Consider the following 16,514-nt stretch of genomic DNA (forward strand, 5'->3'; position numbering starts at 1 on the left):
TATCCCTTTTTAATTTACGAAAAAAGTAGGCGTTTTTCAAGCGTCACGCTTAAAGGAAGGTCCTTTTAAACGCGGCAGCGGATAAGGAACGACTGCATTTCCGACCGATCTGAACGTAAATGGATCGTTCGTTCCCTTTCGCGCAGTCGAGTAGGCATCGTTGGGGGAAAGAGGGAGAAAAAGGGAGAAAGGAGAAGCATCTCGTAATGATAGCGGAGTCTGCATGCGCGTCTCCCTAATTCCCAAGGATCGAGATGCATCCATCGATACATATCTGCATCCATTGATGCATTCGGCGCACCGTTGCACCGCCACGAAATTAATAGCCTTGGAAGTGGCGTTTCGGTTTCTCGACAACCTCGCCGAACGAAACAAACGTCAAAACGATCGTTCGAGAGCCGTAATTGTTGAACCGCGTCGTATTTAACGAAATCGCCAGGTCTCGCAGAAGAATAAAAAAGAGAAAGAAGAGGAAACAATTTTTTCCACGATAAAAGGGCAGATGGAGAGAAGGGGTAAACCGGCGTCCAAGGGGACTCGAGGCAGCGTCGTTTGGCCGACGTCAGCGTAATATGAAAAATATATTCGTCGTGTCCCATGAAATAACCAATTCCGGAGGCACCGGTATTTTCCCCGTTTTTATCGTGCGGCTATCCATTTTTCCCTTGAAAAATTCGGTTTGGCGGAATTCGCGATTTCCCGCACCGTTTACATTGAACGCGAGAGCTTCGAGCAAGGAAATAAAACGGTCGCACGTCGATTTTGCAGGTGGTTTTCCCGAGTGGCGGCCGTTAATTCCTCTCTCTCTCTCTCTCTCTCTCTTTCTCGTTCATCGCGCGACATTCTCGTATATTCGTACTCCATTCGCGTGGATGTACAGCGTATGGAATTCGAGCGTCGAACGTTCCTCGACGCGTCACGAAACGAGCGTCGTTCCATTTTTTTTGTCAGACGGCTCGCTCCGGTAGATTTACCGGATGAACAGGTGTCTGTTTCTGTTTCGCGACACGAGTCACCATCGTCGATGCTTAAACGTGCTCGAACAACTTATGCGCGCCAGCTTTTTTCCTTCGCGAACCGTACAACTAATTAGGGGAAAGCGCGCAAGGTTAATTAGTAAGGAGAGTAATTAATGGTGAGCCCAGAATCTTCCTTATTCATCGGCCGGATTCTCGCGACAGGGTGGCTCCTTCCTTTTTATCGCGTATCTTTTTTCTTCTCTTTTTTTGTTCCTATTTGCGCTCTTTTCTTTCGTCGACCTCCTGCTGCTAGCACTGCTTCTCGTCCTTTTCTTTCCTCGCTTCCTTTTTCCTTCGTATCTACTCCCCCGTTGCTAGATATCTCGCACTCTTTTGGCACTGCACGCACCTTTTTTTATTTCTACGCGCAACGAGCCACGCACACTCTCTCTCTTTCTTTCGTTCCACTGTATATTGGTCGGGTTCATTTAGCGCGAGAAATAATTACGGTGCTCCCCGGCTAAAATGCCTCACCGTGTGTACTTGGCCCCGATTGTTCGCCTCGATGACGGTAATTTGACAGACAGGGGTTGCGCCCTGCGAGACGAAAGTCGCGCGGAACAAATCGACCGGGAACGCTTGGCAAGCGCCGGGTAAATCGCGCCAGCGCTCCACGAATTTCTTCTCTTTCGAGTGATACGTACGCACGTGTAAGGAAACATCATGGAGAAAACCTGGATCAGACGAGGTATTTCCGTTATTCCGAACTCCATCCGAGCGAACCGTACGCGAGATCTTCGACATATCGCACCGAATGGTCATTCGATTATTCTATTCGCCTGGCGCTATTCGCAAAACTCTGGCGAGAATTTAACTCGCGTTGACGATTGTCAACGAATGAGAAGTACCTATAATACGTACGCGTATAACGACCTTTCGCTGGAATCGAGGCAGACTACGAGAAACGCTTTAGGGGAACGACACGCATAAAACGCGAAAACACCGTGAAAGCGATATTTACCAAGGTAGCGCTCGTTCTGCATCCTTTTTTATTTTAGGGTCACTCGAGAGTAGCCCGGGAGCCGTACACGGGTGCGAAGCATTGCACGACGGTGCACCACTGCAATTCATTCGGCACAATGCACCAACACAGCTCTAGCGGGACATACCGAGCTGGAGAAACGAAAGAAGGGAAATAAAGAAAGGACGAAGGGAGAGCCGGGGAAAGGATAGCTGGAGAAAGAGAGAATAAGAGTTTCTCGTGGTACGCGTTCACGACGAGCAACCGTGGTAGTGTTTTTAAAAATGCAGCCGCCCCGGGCTGCCTACAGCCTCAACGATTAGCTTACTACCCCTTCCCATCTCTTCCTGGCCTTTCGTTCTCCTCTTCAGCTTCACGTGCTCTTCCTCCGTCCCTTTCTTTTCGCGTCTCTCGCGCTCGCTCTCCGGCGACGACGACGACGACGACGACGACGATGAGGATGACGACGACTACGATGACGGCGACGACGGCAACGACGACGCGCAGCCCGCACGGAGGCGAGACAATGAAAATGCAAGCAAACCCTCGCTGAATTGAGTTCTCCACCTGCGTGCGACCGACCGGGAATAAGAGGAAAGAAGAGAACACGAGGACGGGGAAAGAACCAGAGAATCCCTATGGTAGGCTTGCCTCGAGATCTCGCGGATTTCCTCCCTTTAAAGCAGATATAATTCGAAGCTTCGCCGAGACGCTGTTTCGTTTATTCCACGCTTTCTCCTCCCTTCGTTTTCTTTTTTCTCGCTGCGAGAAAACATCGCGAATCAAGACGGCTCGAGTAAATACTTGCGCGTGATCGCGATAAAAGTCGTTAGAACGTGAATAGGGCGAACGCGCGCGATTGTATGGCGATTCGAGACGATCGCGAGTCTCGCGAGCTAGAACGATGTTGTAAAATTCGTTGAACACGCTGGCAACTTTCGGCCTGGAACGAACGCATTCGCAGCGGGTATTCTTCCGCCTTTCTTCGAATTCATCGTCCGTTAAATGCTCCGCGCGTATGATTTATCGACCAGGTGTTATTATTATACCGATGAAACGTGGATCGAAGCGCACACCCTCGAAGCGAACCGGTAAATTTATCGTGGTATTGAGGAGGGTCGGCACGCGTTGCTCCCGTCAATGCGTACCCGCTAAAAAATGGGTATTGTTGTGGTGTACAATAGGAGAAGCCTAATTGCCATTTGGCCTGGCGTTATACGGCCAGCCGCGGGGTTCACAGGCGGTGCTACGACGCGAGTCAAGAATGTGGATACGAAGACCTTCTTCGAGACCTTGGCTACGATTCAACGTTTCGCCGCGAACGTATAAATTAGTCGCGGTTATTAATTCGTCCGGTCTCAAAGGATTCAACGCGTGCAAGCCGGACGAAAGGGGCGAATAAATTAGACGTGGGCGCGAAAGTTAACTTTCCCGCGAGACGATCGCATCACGATGCGATCGAAATTATCCGCGCGATTACAATGGCGAAGAATTATCTCGGAACGCGAGTAGAACAGAAGGCGGCGAGAGGGGTCTTTGAATAGAATTTCCAAAGCGAGCTATTTACCGCCCGAGCAGCGACAACGCGGCGAAGAAACGTCTGCCGACGATTGTTCTCCGAGGCAGCGCAACGACGAGGACCGGATGAAGTCGAAGCTATGAGCAAAAGTACTCGTTCAACCGGAGCTCATCGAAAAGTGGCGCTTTACGGGGCGGAGGAAATGAGATTCCTGGGAGAACGATGGCTTATTGTCGACTACGCACAATGCGTGAGGTTTAATTGCCGGTCGAGACCGCGAAGAAGGTAAACGAGGAGCGGCGAGAACGCGAACGATTGCCGCGGTCGTTCGTCGCGGCCGCAACCCTATTAGAAGCCGGAGACACAAGATTTTTCACGGTGGCTGAAGCCACTTTTGGATCCCATTATCCACTCGTCTGCGGAATCGCGTTAACACTTTCAATCCGGAGACCCTTAAACCGTTAAATCTCACGAATCATCTGGCTGCTCGGGAAAAGAAAGGAAAAAGAGAAGAAAAAATAGAGATTAATAGCCCGGATATTTTTCGCCGCGAGCTCACCATTACGCTGAGCCAAGAGGAACGGGCGTTTATCCCGGCAAGAGGCGACGATTTTACCATTCCGCCCGTCATTTTCATTAGAATTCCCAACATCGATTTGCGCGGTATCCGAGCGATGTGAAAATGGTCGTAAAGAAAGGGAAGAACGGGCCGAACTCGGTGGCGCGTGGAATAACTCGTTCGGTCTCTTAGGAGTCTTGCGTATCATCCGATGCAAAGGAAGACGAGGTCGCAAGACGAGGCGTAGCACGCTCGATTCTACGTACACGGCGTATAAATCAGATAGGATCTCGCGTAAAGTCGAGGATACGCGTCGCACTGAACTCAGCCCCTAGTCCCGCAGCTTGTTGTCCCTCTCTGTCTGTTTCACTTTGACTCTCACACCCTCGCGGATGCCGTAGCTCGAGGCTGAACAACTTCCTATCCATTGTCGCGTATCGCAGCAGGCTCTTCCTCGTCGCCAAGCGAGATGTTATTTTTTTATTTGGACAAAGGATCCTCCTCGGCGTGTTATTACCCCCCGTGCGTCCGTCCCTCGTAGCCTGGTCTGTGGCCGCGAGCCGAGGGGTTGGAAATTAAAAGAGGGAAAGGGATGGTTTTCACGTCGAGGTACGCGGAATATTCACGGCGGGCCAGCTCGTCATCGCCGAGCGTGTTCGAGAGATCACTCGTCAGACGCTCGACCTTTCGAGGGTGGAAAAACCAGAGTTTCCGTCTACCCTGTTTTTCGATATCGCGAAATTATTTCCAAACTCTCTCGCGTGTTTAATGACGTTCTTTCTATGATTACAGGCCGTTGTTTTCGTATCGAGTAATTATTCGATACGCGATCGTTGATACGACGCGATTGAAAACGAACGATCGAAAATGGAAGGGGCGAGGCAGCGGATGGCTCGTTTACGCGGAAATATCGGAAAGCGCAACACGCGCACCTTATATTTAATGGAGCCAAAATGCGCCGGTGTATCGTTTATACGCATATGGTATCCGAGCGGAGGAGACATTTCGAGCGTCGAGCGTGTTTAAAGGATTAACCGAAATAAGCTCGGCCACAATGCGCGCCCCGAAACACGCGCAAGATCCAGTCCGACTAGCTTTGTTCCTTGAAATTCTGGAAATTTCGCCATAAACAGGTCTAATAGCGTCGCGATATCTCCGCACCTTGGAATAACCGTAATCTCGCAAGGTTTTCCTGCAATTTCGGTAGCAGCGAGACCGTTTCAGCTGATTAACCGAGTCGTTTTGTATATCCTCAAGCGCGTCTAATTAAAAGAAAATATTTACTCGTATTTTTAAAGTCGCTTACGAGACTCGGTACGCTGCAGCATCTTCGCAGTAGAAACGTTAAACGACGATTGGCCGACGACGTGTAAAAAGCAACGTGCGAACGTGTTGCCGTTGCTAGTCCATTTGTATCTTTCGTCGGCGAAACGGTGAATGACCACGCCTCGTACGGCCTTGGCCTTCGTGAAAAGAACCGGATCGACGACCTGGCGAGCGGTATCGAATTGTCAAAGGGGCTAGATATTAGACGCAGATTAATCAGCTGTTCAACGCGCGCGTACATTCGATAGGGATTTCCGTTTCCGTTTCGAATCGAACAAAAGACACGTCCCCCCGGTGTCATCGGTTCAAAGATCGATAACCCTTTGCGAAGGTACCACCACCAGACGGATTTAATTAATCAAACGGGAAACAACTATAAACGTTAGACGGCATCGACGATTTCAGTCCATAAGCGTTTTATCCGTTGGATAATTCCCTTTCATCGGAACGATTCGAGCGAATCCGCGGATGAAAGGGTGGTTCGTCGGTTGGACGAAATTACGCGATGCCTAGACGAAATTCATTCGCGAACGGAGGAGACGGAAAACGCTGCAGCCATGGCGAGCCGAAGAAAACGTTCCATCGTCATTATCATTATTATATTTATCGCAATTATCAAAAGGAATCGAGCCAGGCGACGGGTATTAAGCACGCGCTAAATGTACTCGTGCTCGGTACACTTCACCGGGTTGGCAGCAGCGTGTAATAATAATTACGAAACGATACATGATAACGAGGTGCCGGGACGCTAACGACGCCCTGACGTCGTTTCTCTCTTTCCTCGCTCTTGCCTCGCCAGCCCCCGCAGCCGTTTCACCACTATTTCTCTCTTCTTTTCCCGTCCTCGACGGTTCCCCGATTTAATAATATGTACTTTTTTTTTGCAAATTTCTTCATTATTCATTCAATATCGCGGCACCGCGGTTCGCGCCTCCTCGGTTACCGCGACGATTTTATTTATTTTTCCTTTTTTCACTTTAGCTCGTTCCCCCTCGTCCTACGCGCGGAAAGCACCTATTTTGTGCGTTTTCAAATACGAATAAAAAAAATGCCAGCAACTCGCGCACCTCGCTAGTAACATTATACGTATTTTCCTGCTTCCTCTCTCCTCTTCCGCTCAGTCAACTCGTCACACCCGTCTCGACGCTAAGCATCGTCGTCGTCGTCGTCGTCGTCGTCGTCGTCGTCGTCGTCGTCGTTGTCGTCGTCGTTGTCGTCGTTGTCGTCGTCGTTATCAGCGACAACTTTCGTCTCGTCGAATTTATTTTCCGGGGATCCTTGAGCGTTTTGAAATCGTTAAAACACGAACACGGCTGCGCCCAGGGCCGTCGTCATCGACAGACGCCATATTGGGCAGCTCGGTTCGAGAGCAAATTATCTTGCTTAATTAATGTCGCGCTGGCGAATAATTGGAATCGCGAGAGGGGCGGGAACGGCGAAAGAGCTCACGGTGGCCGAGTTCAGCAGCCGAGGCTATCGCGAATCGATTCCTATCTACGCGCTTCCCTTTCGTTTCGACCCCTTCTTTCTCGGTCTCTCTTTTTCTTCCTCCCGCTCTCCGATTTCCCCCTTCCATCCATCGGAGCGGTTCGTTCTGTTCGTTTCGCTTGTCTCTCTTTGGTTCGTTCGGCTCGTGTAATTTCTGCACGGCAGGCGTTTGATCTGCGCTTTTGCGGAGAAAGGGCGATTAAAAAGTGCCGTGAGAATAACATAGCCACGGTGAAATCCGTTGTAGCGTCGCTTTGAATCCCTCGGGCGTTGGTCTCGGGACTGTCCTCTCTTACCATCGCCCATCTTCCTTCGCTCTATCGTTTCATCTCCCGAGCTCCGTCTTGCTCTCGCACTTTGTCGATTAAGCAACGCGACCGTGAACGCGGGATTATACCGGTTTGCCGCATTTCGGTGAGGAACGACACGCGCGGGACGCGAGGTTCGCGCCACGCTCTCGAGACCTACGCGATTAATCTCTCGATGGTCTCGCCCACCATCACGAGCACGTTATTAATTAAATGCCGGCGAGCTAGCGCTCGTTAAAAAATTCTCGTATTTGCGCCAAGAAACGAGTCCCATTTCGCGCGACGCGCCGCGCCGTTAAACGCGTTTGTATCGCGATTCTACCGCGTTTATTTTTTTTTTTCTTTTTTTCATCGATCAGGATTTCACGCCTCCGACCGCACGAACGTCGGCGAATTAATCGTGGAACGTAACTACTCGTGCAACGGACGTGCACTCTCGGCGAACGAATTAACGAGAAATCGAGTACCATGAAAAAGTTACTCACATTGAATGTCGATCTTGGCTGGTGAACTCTCGATGGAATATTCAGTTTCCTCGTGGGTGGCGACGCAGACGAAGTTTCCACTGTCGAGGATTCGGTTCACCCTGGTGATACGAAGGTCGCCGCCATCCTGGTGTCTCCGTGGACTCGGCGCCAGCGGCTGTCCGTCGATTTTCCACGAGTACTTGACCAGCGAACTGGGCTGTGCCTCGCATCTCAAACGCACCGGGGATCCCTCGGCGACCGAGTGCTCGCCGGGACTCACGGAGAAGTAGAGGCTGCCGTCTTGACCAAATACCGGTACCACTGTGCAAACACATGGATCGAACGTTACACGATTCCGTTTAATTATCATCCATCGAAACGTAACTAAGAGAGAGAGAGAGAGAGAACAAAATCATCGATACGATGATTACGCTTTTTTCTTTCTTCACCGACGATTCAGCGGATCCTTTGACTCCGAACCGTGCGAACGAACAACGTTGGGAAATTCCGTTAAAAACGAGGGTCGCGTGGTAGATTTTAACTGGAAGGTTTCGCTTCGACACCCCGGATCGTTTGGAAATCGCGGGGATACGATGAAATGCCGACACGAGCGTTATGATATCGTTATTAAAAATATCGTTAATTACCAGAGTAGAGCGGTAACAATCGAGCGATAAACAGCTCGACGAGGAAACGCTGTAAAACGGATGGCAACAAGAGCTTCGCTCTTTGAATGCGGAACTCTCATTAAGTTGATTGATAATTAGCACGGGGCAACGTTATTGTATCGATGTCCTTTGATATCCGCCAACAGAAAAGATCTTTCTCCGGCACGCCGCCCCTCGTCTCGTTCCTCGGTGCACCGTTTAATACGATTTCTTTTCCTCTGTTTTTGTTTTCGGGATATTACCGCGCGCGATACGCGATTCGCTCTCTTCTTTCCCAGCTGTGCCTGCGCCCGTTGTGTTTTCAGGATACCAACGTAGATGCATGTCCCTGGAGTAATTCCGCACAATTTGTCGATTGCCGCGGGTATCTGCGCGTCGACGATTCGAGTCGAGCAAGAAGAACCAGGGAGGAAGATAATATCCGAATGACATCCATGAAATACGCGACAGGTGTTCTTCGCGGAGTACGTATTCAAGCGTGCGCACCGGGCGACTGCTATCGAGAGAAAGACGTCTACTCGTTCAACGAGCTTATTAGTTGCTCGTTAATAAGCTTCTCTACCGAGACGGAACGATTTAAGCTTCCTGAGCTAATTAGGCAAACCTTCTGATCTTATTCCGACACGTATCGGCAAACTCGGCTTCCAGTTTGTTCCACGTTCCAACGAATTCGAGACAAAAAGCGAGATGGATACGTTGCCGGTAAATTGGTAAAGAGAGAGAGAGAGAGAGAGGTTGGCTAGTTTTTAATCGTTTGTGCTCAAATCGTACACGAAAAACTCGCTTTCGAGCAACGTCCATGAACAAACGTTGGGAACGAGCTGCAAATAGTGGGGCGTGCAAATTAAACGAACCACATTGTACCAGGTAGGGTGGTGCGGCGACGCGGGCAGAGCAAAAGGCGGACACGGACAACGGTGTGGAGGGAACACGGTCAGAAAAAACGAGTGGAAAGAGAAAAAAAAGTCGTAACAAGAATCATCTGTTCGAGCATATTTTTTTCGCTTCGTGAACGTTACCGCTTCCGCGCTGTAAAAAATGGATAGGAAATGGATAGAAAAAAGTCTGAAGCTGGGAACTCGAGCGGCAGGCGTCCGCGTTCGCGATTCGCAGCCGTACTCTCGGCGTATCGATCGATCGCATCGCCGATTTTGCAAACATCCATCGCAACGTATATACGACACGTATACTGTGGCGCGTTCGCGTACGCGTGTAGATTACGTTCTCTCCGTACACGAGCTGAAAATCGATTGTTGCGTTTCCATGGCTGGAATTCAAGCTACACACGTGCACGGTCAACGACGAGCCCGTCCAATGCGTCCAGGTATTCGCCCCGTTCACGCTTAACGGTTTTCCCAGAGGTAGCTAATTACCTCGCCGGCGACATTATCGGTGAACTCGAAATAACGCGGGTTTGCAGTTCGCGTGAATGGTCAGGGTTCCATCTCGTTGTCCACGATCTCCAACAGGAGGGGGGAAGTACTTGGAAGAGATACGCGGGTCGCGATGAAAATAGAACCTGGTCCCTGATTGAAATTTTCTTGTTGTTCGGTTTCACGGTTTCTACCGCGTTCACGGAAGTCAATTAACGTTAGCTTCGTGCGATTCGAGACGCCGCTCGGTCGAAACGTTAACCCCAAGAATGGTCAGATCCGTAATGCCCGGTCGTAAATCTATCCCAACGGACCAATGCTCCTTTATTTGCCTCGGTTCGGGACCGCGTCAGTCGTCCGGCCTAATTGCGGGGCCAGGTACCAGACACCGTTGGTCGGGATCTCTTGGTCGTTTCTAAATTTTAACCGTGTCGTTGCGGGCGAAGGCAGGGGATCCTGTTATTATCTCGTAGTAGATCAAAATTATCCTTTAAAATACAAAGGAGGAAGAATGGCGCGAGGTGGAGATTCGAAGAACCGGTAATTTCCAGCGCGGTCGATTCCAACGAGCTGGTAATTTTCGACGAAATTTCGAACTCGGTTCCATACCGCGTTCTCGTGACTCTCCGTGGTTAATGACGATGATGCTCTCTCTTCCGGTGGATTTGCTTGGCCGAGAGGGATCTCAAAAACCGAGAGTCGACGAAGAGAAAGAACGCGCTGCTTTTGAAACGAGCTCGTGACGCTGCACGTCGACGCTCTGCCGAATCCTAAAAAAAGAATGCACGCGGGTCGGTTTCGTTCGTTGCCGATCCTGGAACCTTCCCAAGGGGTAAACACGACCGCTTTTACGACCTACTCTCGAGATTACTTTCCTCCCCGAGGCAAACGTCTCTCGGTCCAGCACGCGTTCCGTCCTCTCTCGTTCGACGTGTGCAGCTGCTCGCTCCGCTTTATGGCGTTTACACAAGCCGCTCGATTTTTCGGCCCCTGTACGCCACGCTACACAGCGACGCTGCACTTCCGTGTGCGACGAAGAGCAGAACGATCTCGACGCGGACGGCCAACCGACTCGTAAACCACCGCCGAACATCGCAAAGGACGCGCTCCTTTCCCTCCACGGTTGATCCACTTCCGGCCAACTTCAAAGTAACGAGCGCGGCTATTTTCTGCCGGATAAGAGAGATCGCTTCTCGCCTCGGAACGATCGTCGGAGGAAGAAGGCGAAAAATGTTTGATTATTACTCGCGGCGCACCATATCCTCGCAGCCGCCGCCAGTGGAGGAGAACGAAAGTTCTACCTCGTCGAGCGGAACTTGCCTCGTTACGAAAGATTTTCGTTGCTACGAGCGAGCGAGCGAGCGAGCGATCGCGGGCGTGTGCGCGCGCGCACCAGCGACCAGGGCCTCTCACGCTAACGACCGGCTCGTTAAAATCGAAAAATCATTAGCCGGATGCCTTTCGAGTTTCTTCGAGATTCCTCGCCGGCTCGTCGAGTTGCCCATTTACCGGCATCTTGAAATTCCGCCGGCGAACGCGTGCGCGCCATCCCATTAACGAGCCGACCGACCGTGTTACAGGAAAATTCTACTTTTCATCGCCGTTTCGCCAAACACCCCGCTAACGAACTGCTGGCGGAGAAAATTCGCAACGTCTCGCGCAAAGGCGGCGGCGACTGTCGCGTTTCGAATACGGTTTCGACGCGCGCGATGGTCAACGTACGTATCATATCGAGCGTAATGCGCGCCGATACATAATTCATCGGACGTAGGTAGAACGCGCGCGTTTTCGCAACGCGATCCGCGGTTGTCTACGTACGCGTCAGCGATTTACGCGCGAGCCGCGCTTGTCACAAAGGACGAAGCTCGACGCGTGTTTTGTGAGTGTTTGCAGTGAAAGGACGAGATTCATAGTGGCGGTTAGCGTGCGCGTATTTCTACAGGGTCCTGGCCACGGCGTGTGCCGCGTCTCCTCCACTCGTTGGGACAAATGGTGTTCGGAGTGCCGCCTTGCAGACGCTCCGAGTAGCGTGAAATTCACACTCTCGGGACGTTTTTCACGATTCTGAATGCACGCCGAGGGTCTCGTTTCTTCGTCTCGGGGTGTCGACGCGAGCAAGTCGGGTCTTATTTAAAAAAAAAAAAGGAAAGAATCCAGAGGAGAAAGGAAGGAAAAAAGAGGAAAAGAAAAGAGGGAGGAAAACAGATAGAACGAAGAAAGGAGAAAGAGCCGGCCGCGCTACCCAAGAAACCGAGGAAAGGGAAGAAGGAGGAAAGACGCGCGGCCGAGGATCAGCTTGCTAGAGTAGCGACGCCCTTTTGACAGTGAAAAAGTAACGGCACTCTGTCGCGCTTCGCGGTGACCGACACAAAAGCGAACGACGAATTAGTGGTGCTGCGTGGAAGCAGCGGGATAACGCGTCCCTCTCATTTGAAATTTCTTATCGCGCGTCGTTAAAATAAAGTTTCTGCCTTAAAAATTCCTTACGGCGCGCGGACGTCTCCGAGCTCGGACCGTCCGTTATTCGACGCGTTCGAATAAAACGAAATTTCGCGGAATAGACTACATATAAAGGGAGGCGGTCACGCCGCAACGAACAAGAGTAAAACGCTCGGCGGCGAAGAAAGGCGACGCGGCGAAAAGTGTTGGCCACTCGTTAGCCGAACGTTTCCAGACGCCTGGACGTTACAGCGCTTAGCAGCTTGCGCGTTTCCGCTTACGAATATCGCGAGACGCGCACTCGCGACACGCGATACGCGTTGAAAGAGACGAGCACGAGCGGACCGACGACACGTTTGGGACGGCGCGATTCGTCGCGTTTCTCCACAGAAGAAAGATATTCTCGATCGGGATGGGTGGTATGCGATAGAGAGGTATTCGTGTAAAAAATTGAAAAATCAGATAGCACGAACGAGCTCGGAAGGAATACGCGACGACGGTCGCATTCATGTTGCGGCATTATTCACGAATCAAAGGGAATTCGTCGAACGGAAAAGGCCGATCGAGCGGTCGGAGCGTGGCATATTTCAGTAGTCGCGCGCGTATAACGACGACGCCCGAGTAAATTTCAAAGAGGCCTATCGGGTTGTACGTCGCCTGCTCGAAATATATTATCCGCGTCTCTTGCGTTCCACGCGGGTCATCAAACGCTGCTTTTGCCCGCGCCGAAGCGTTTTACGCTCTTTCAGGCACAGCCTGCTGCTGCTCGCAACTCGCAATGGAAAACAGACGGAGAAAAAAAGCGAAACGCCGGCAGAAGAGCCATTTCCTGTCGAAATACACGTCGCCGGATATTCCGTTATCAACCACGATACGCTATCTATTTGTCGCGATGACATCCTCCGAAAGTTGCCACCCTTTCAGCTTTGTCTTTGCTTCCATTTCCCGTTAGCTGCATTTCCGTGATTATCGCGTTTGTGTGACCTATCGTTTTCCGATTGCCACGACCGTTATCCGTATTACGCGCGAATGCCGTGGTGATGCCGAAGCGTCGATTCGTCCAAAGGTGGAATTTCTCGGCGAGGAACGTTTACGGAACGACTGGCACGGACGGTTCGCGCGAAACCTTGCGAACGAGTCGGGCCTTGCCAAAGAAAAGAAGCGAGCGAAAGTGACGGAAGAGAAAATCTTGGAAAGCGTTGGACGTCGAGGCAGAGCTTGTTTACACGGAGTGCCGGTAGCGCTTTTTCCATCGTGCGCAATTTTTCATTTTCAGCGAGACCCTGGAGAAAGCGACGAGGTTGCGGTGGCGAAAGTTCGTGCGACCGACGAGAAGGGAAAGCTGGTAATTTCGCACGGAGGATATGGTCGCGCGAAAGCCAACGACGAACGAAGCGCGGACTGACTGCCCTTGCACGATGTGTCGCGGTTCCCCGAGAAAAGCGTCGTTTTCGCCCTTTATGCGTAAATAGCCGCATTACGCGCGGCCTCTGCTTTTATTCGCTCTCTCGCGACTCGTTCCACCAGCCAAGGGATCAAAGGGCTAATACAATTTTTCTTGGTACCTCGGCCCGTTGCCCTGCGACCCTCCTGCCGTCCGCTCTCGCTACCTTCTTCGTCGCGTGCGTTTACCGGCTGCGCGCCACCCGACCGGCATCACGGTTTCAGAAACACTTTAGGACGAAAGAGAAACAGCACGTGGATAAAGAGAGGCACGACCACGCGGAAAGGAACAGAAACAGAGAGTAAGTAACTGCGAGGTTGAATAACATTCGGTGTATAAAATAGCCGTGCACGCCGGGCCACGGACAAAGGGCCTTTGGTGGCAAGCAGTGTAAAAAAGACGTAGACAGAGAGCCGAGAGAGGAGGACATGGAAGAAAGAACGAGAGACGAGGCTTGCCGTGGATGGCGAAGGAAAGAGGTGAAAGGGAAAGAGAGAGGAAGACCGAGGAAAAAAGCCCGTGTGTACCGGTACCCCTTTTCAGGGCACAGGACGTCTCCGAACGGCACGGCGGGACGGTCGTTCTCATCCGTAACCCGAGACGTGTAATTAGGAGCACCGGACCAAGATGAATAGCCAAGTGGTCGGTACCGGGGCAACAGGCGGAGAAAGGAAAAGTGGAGCGAAGCGGGGATACCGGCGATATGATCCATCCATCGGCGCAACCACGACCACGTTTAAAGGAAGGAGCCGCGTGCGGTGTGCGCCGTCCTTGCATCGCCTCGCCGATCCATGCCAGCCGATTCGATCCGATTCGACTCGGTTCGAGAAACCGATCAAAGTCCCGCGCGAGCCTGTTTATGCCGCGCCGCTGCAACATCGCCGTGAACGCTCCCTCGACCCGCCTTAGATCGTTATTTATGAACACGTATCCAACGTGTTTTTATCGGTAGCCGGTTTCACGCTTCGCAAAAAAGCATCCGCGTAGCTAAATAATTTTCAGAGGCGGGCACGATCGAAGATGCAGCCCAGATGGTCCGAGTCGGCAATTCTATTTGGACCCCGGTCCATTCCATCTTTTATAACGTCCTCGACTCGAATCTAAATTTAAGCCGCTGAATCCTACCGCAATAGCGTTGCTAAAAGTGCATTTTGCGATCGGAGCGAAGATCGATTCGAGCCGCTCCAAATACGTATTTACAGATCACGAGATAAGGACGAAACGAGGCTTTGTGCGAAAGACCAACGAGTTGCTCGTGAACGGGTCTTGTAAACAGAGGCGAGAGCACGGCGATAAATCGGCCGTTTGTTTGGCGTTTTTTTAAAACGCCAGGGAAATCTCTCTCGTACATTGCGCGGCCGGTGTCATCTTTGTCCGACTAGTGTTCGCAGCCATCGCTACTAATTACACGTGCAGCCGCACGTATACGACGTTACCGTCGATATTAGGTAGGTGGATACGTAATATGGCCCCCCTTTTCCGCCGAGTCTGCGTATATTCGCTTTCTAGGTGTGCATGGCTATCGAACCGGTTCTCCTCTTCGAGAGGGAGAGATGGGGGCAGAGAGAGAGAAAGAGAGAGAGAGAGAGAGAGGCGGCAGGAGTGGGTTACCGGCCGGCATCATGGACGATGGAGAAAGATCGTAGCCAGCATCCACCCGACTACCACGCTGCCGACGATACACCACCAACACCACTAACCATCAGCAGCGGCATTGGCATCATTATCAACGACGTATCGTCGTACATCGGCCGCGCAGAGATCGGCAGGACTGATTCGGCCTACCGACTGCAAATTGCAGCTACAACTCGTTCTTTTCGAATGGCGAATTCGCCGACAGTGTTAAAGGGCCATCGATACGGCTTCGCCACCGCGCTCCTCTCATTATCGGTCAATGCTCGATATTCTACCTGCGTACGTTCTTTCCATCCTTTGATGCTCCGTTCCGGGAATTTGTATACCGTCGAACGGAACGTTCGTGAAAGACGCGCGCGATCAACGATGAGATGAAAACAAGATTATTTACGAATAAAACGATCTGGACTAAATGCTTCGGCACGGAATTACATTCGCGGAGGAACGTATTCGTTGGAAAAGAGATTGCAGTGGCGATGCAATTGCTCGTTGCGATAGTTAAGACCAATTAATCAAGTAATTATAGCAGGACCGGCGAAAGAAGAACGCAATGGAGCACGATATAAGGCCGACGAGTTGTAAAACTTGGGATAAACGATTTCGAGCGACAGACGAAACCGTTTCTATCGATAATATCGTTGCTCTTTCCCCATCTGTCTTTTTGCGATTCACTGACACCAACAAGGGTAAGCCTAGAGAGAGTGGGGAAAGGATCCTTCGAATCGTAGTTACGTGCGTATATTGTACGTATATACGGTACTCACGAAAGCAGAGCAAAAGCGTAGCTGCGTCGAGACGCCACATCCTTTCGATGGCTTCGACCTGAAGAAACGCGCGGCTCGAAACTCGCTCGGGGAGAGACTGAGCAGGAAGACCGTTCCCGTGTATCAGAATCCTCACGTCGCTGTCATTCTATTTTTCTTCCGTGTGAAGCTTGCTTGCCAACCGACCAACACACCACGCGAAACCGGGAACAATCCAACCGAACACCACGGAACGACGCGCGATACTGAGGGCCACTAACCCACGCCGCGTCGTAGCGACCCCTGCTCGCGGGGTTCACGGCCGATGCCCTAAATCAGCCTGTTGCCGCTAGATGGTGCTCTAAATCGGCGTGTCCAACCAGTTACCGACGCGTACGCGAACGGTTCTTGTCCACGAACTGGTGCGCGGTATTTCAAATTCAAAAATTTCCATCGAAACGAAATCGCTAATTTGTCGTTCGGTGTTTCTACGAAGTGGTTTCGGATCGTGTAAAATTCAAGAAAGAATATTTGAAAAATCACCTGAGAAAGAAAGTTGGGACGG

At 51.3% G+C, this 16,514-nt stretch overlaps 1 protein-coding gene across 1 annotated transcript in view; it reads right to left on the bottom strand.

Moving 5' to 3' along the window:
- Positions 1 to 16,204, bottom strand: part of LOC122566516 (inactive tyrosine-protein kinase 7-like) — a 36,382-nt gene extending 20,178 nt beyond the window's left edge. The window contains exons 1-2 of the mRNA XM_043723904.1: positions 15,971 to 16,204; positions 7,666 to 7,968 (exon numbers count right to left, since the gene is read on the bottom strand). Of these exons, the coding sequence (XP_043579839.1) occupies positions 7,666 to 7,968; positions 15,971 to 16,010 (343 nt within the window). The 5' untranslated portion in view covers positions 16,011 to 16,204. The remainder of the gene's footprint in view (positions 1 to 7,665; positions 7,969 to 15,970) is intronic.
- Positions 16,205 to 16,514: the final 310 nt, after the last annotated feature.

Source organism: Bombus pyrosoma, linkage group LG1 (assembly GCF_014825855.1).
Source record: "Bombus pyrosoma isolate SC7728 linkage group LG1, ASM1482585v1, whole genome shotgun sequence".
NCBI classification, from domain to species: Eukaryota; Metazoa; Arthropoda; class Insecta; order Hymenoptera; family Apidae; genus Bombus; species Bombus pyrosoma.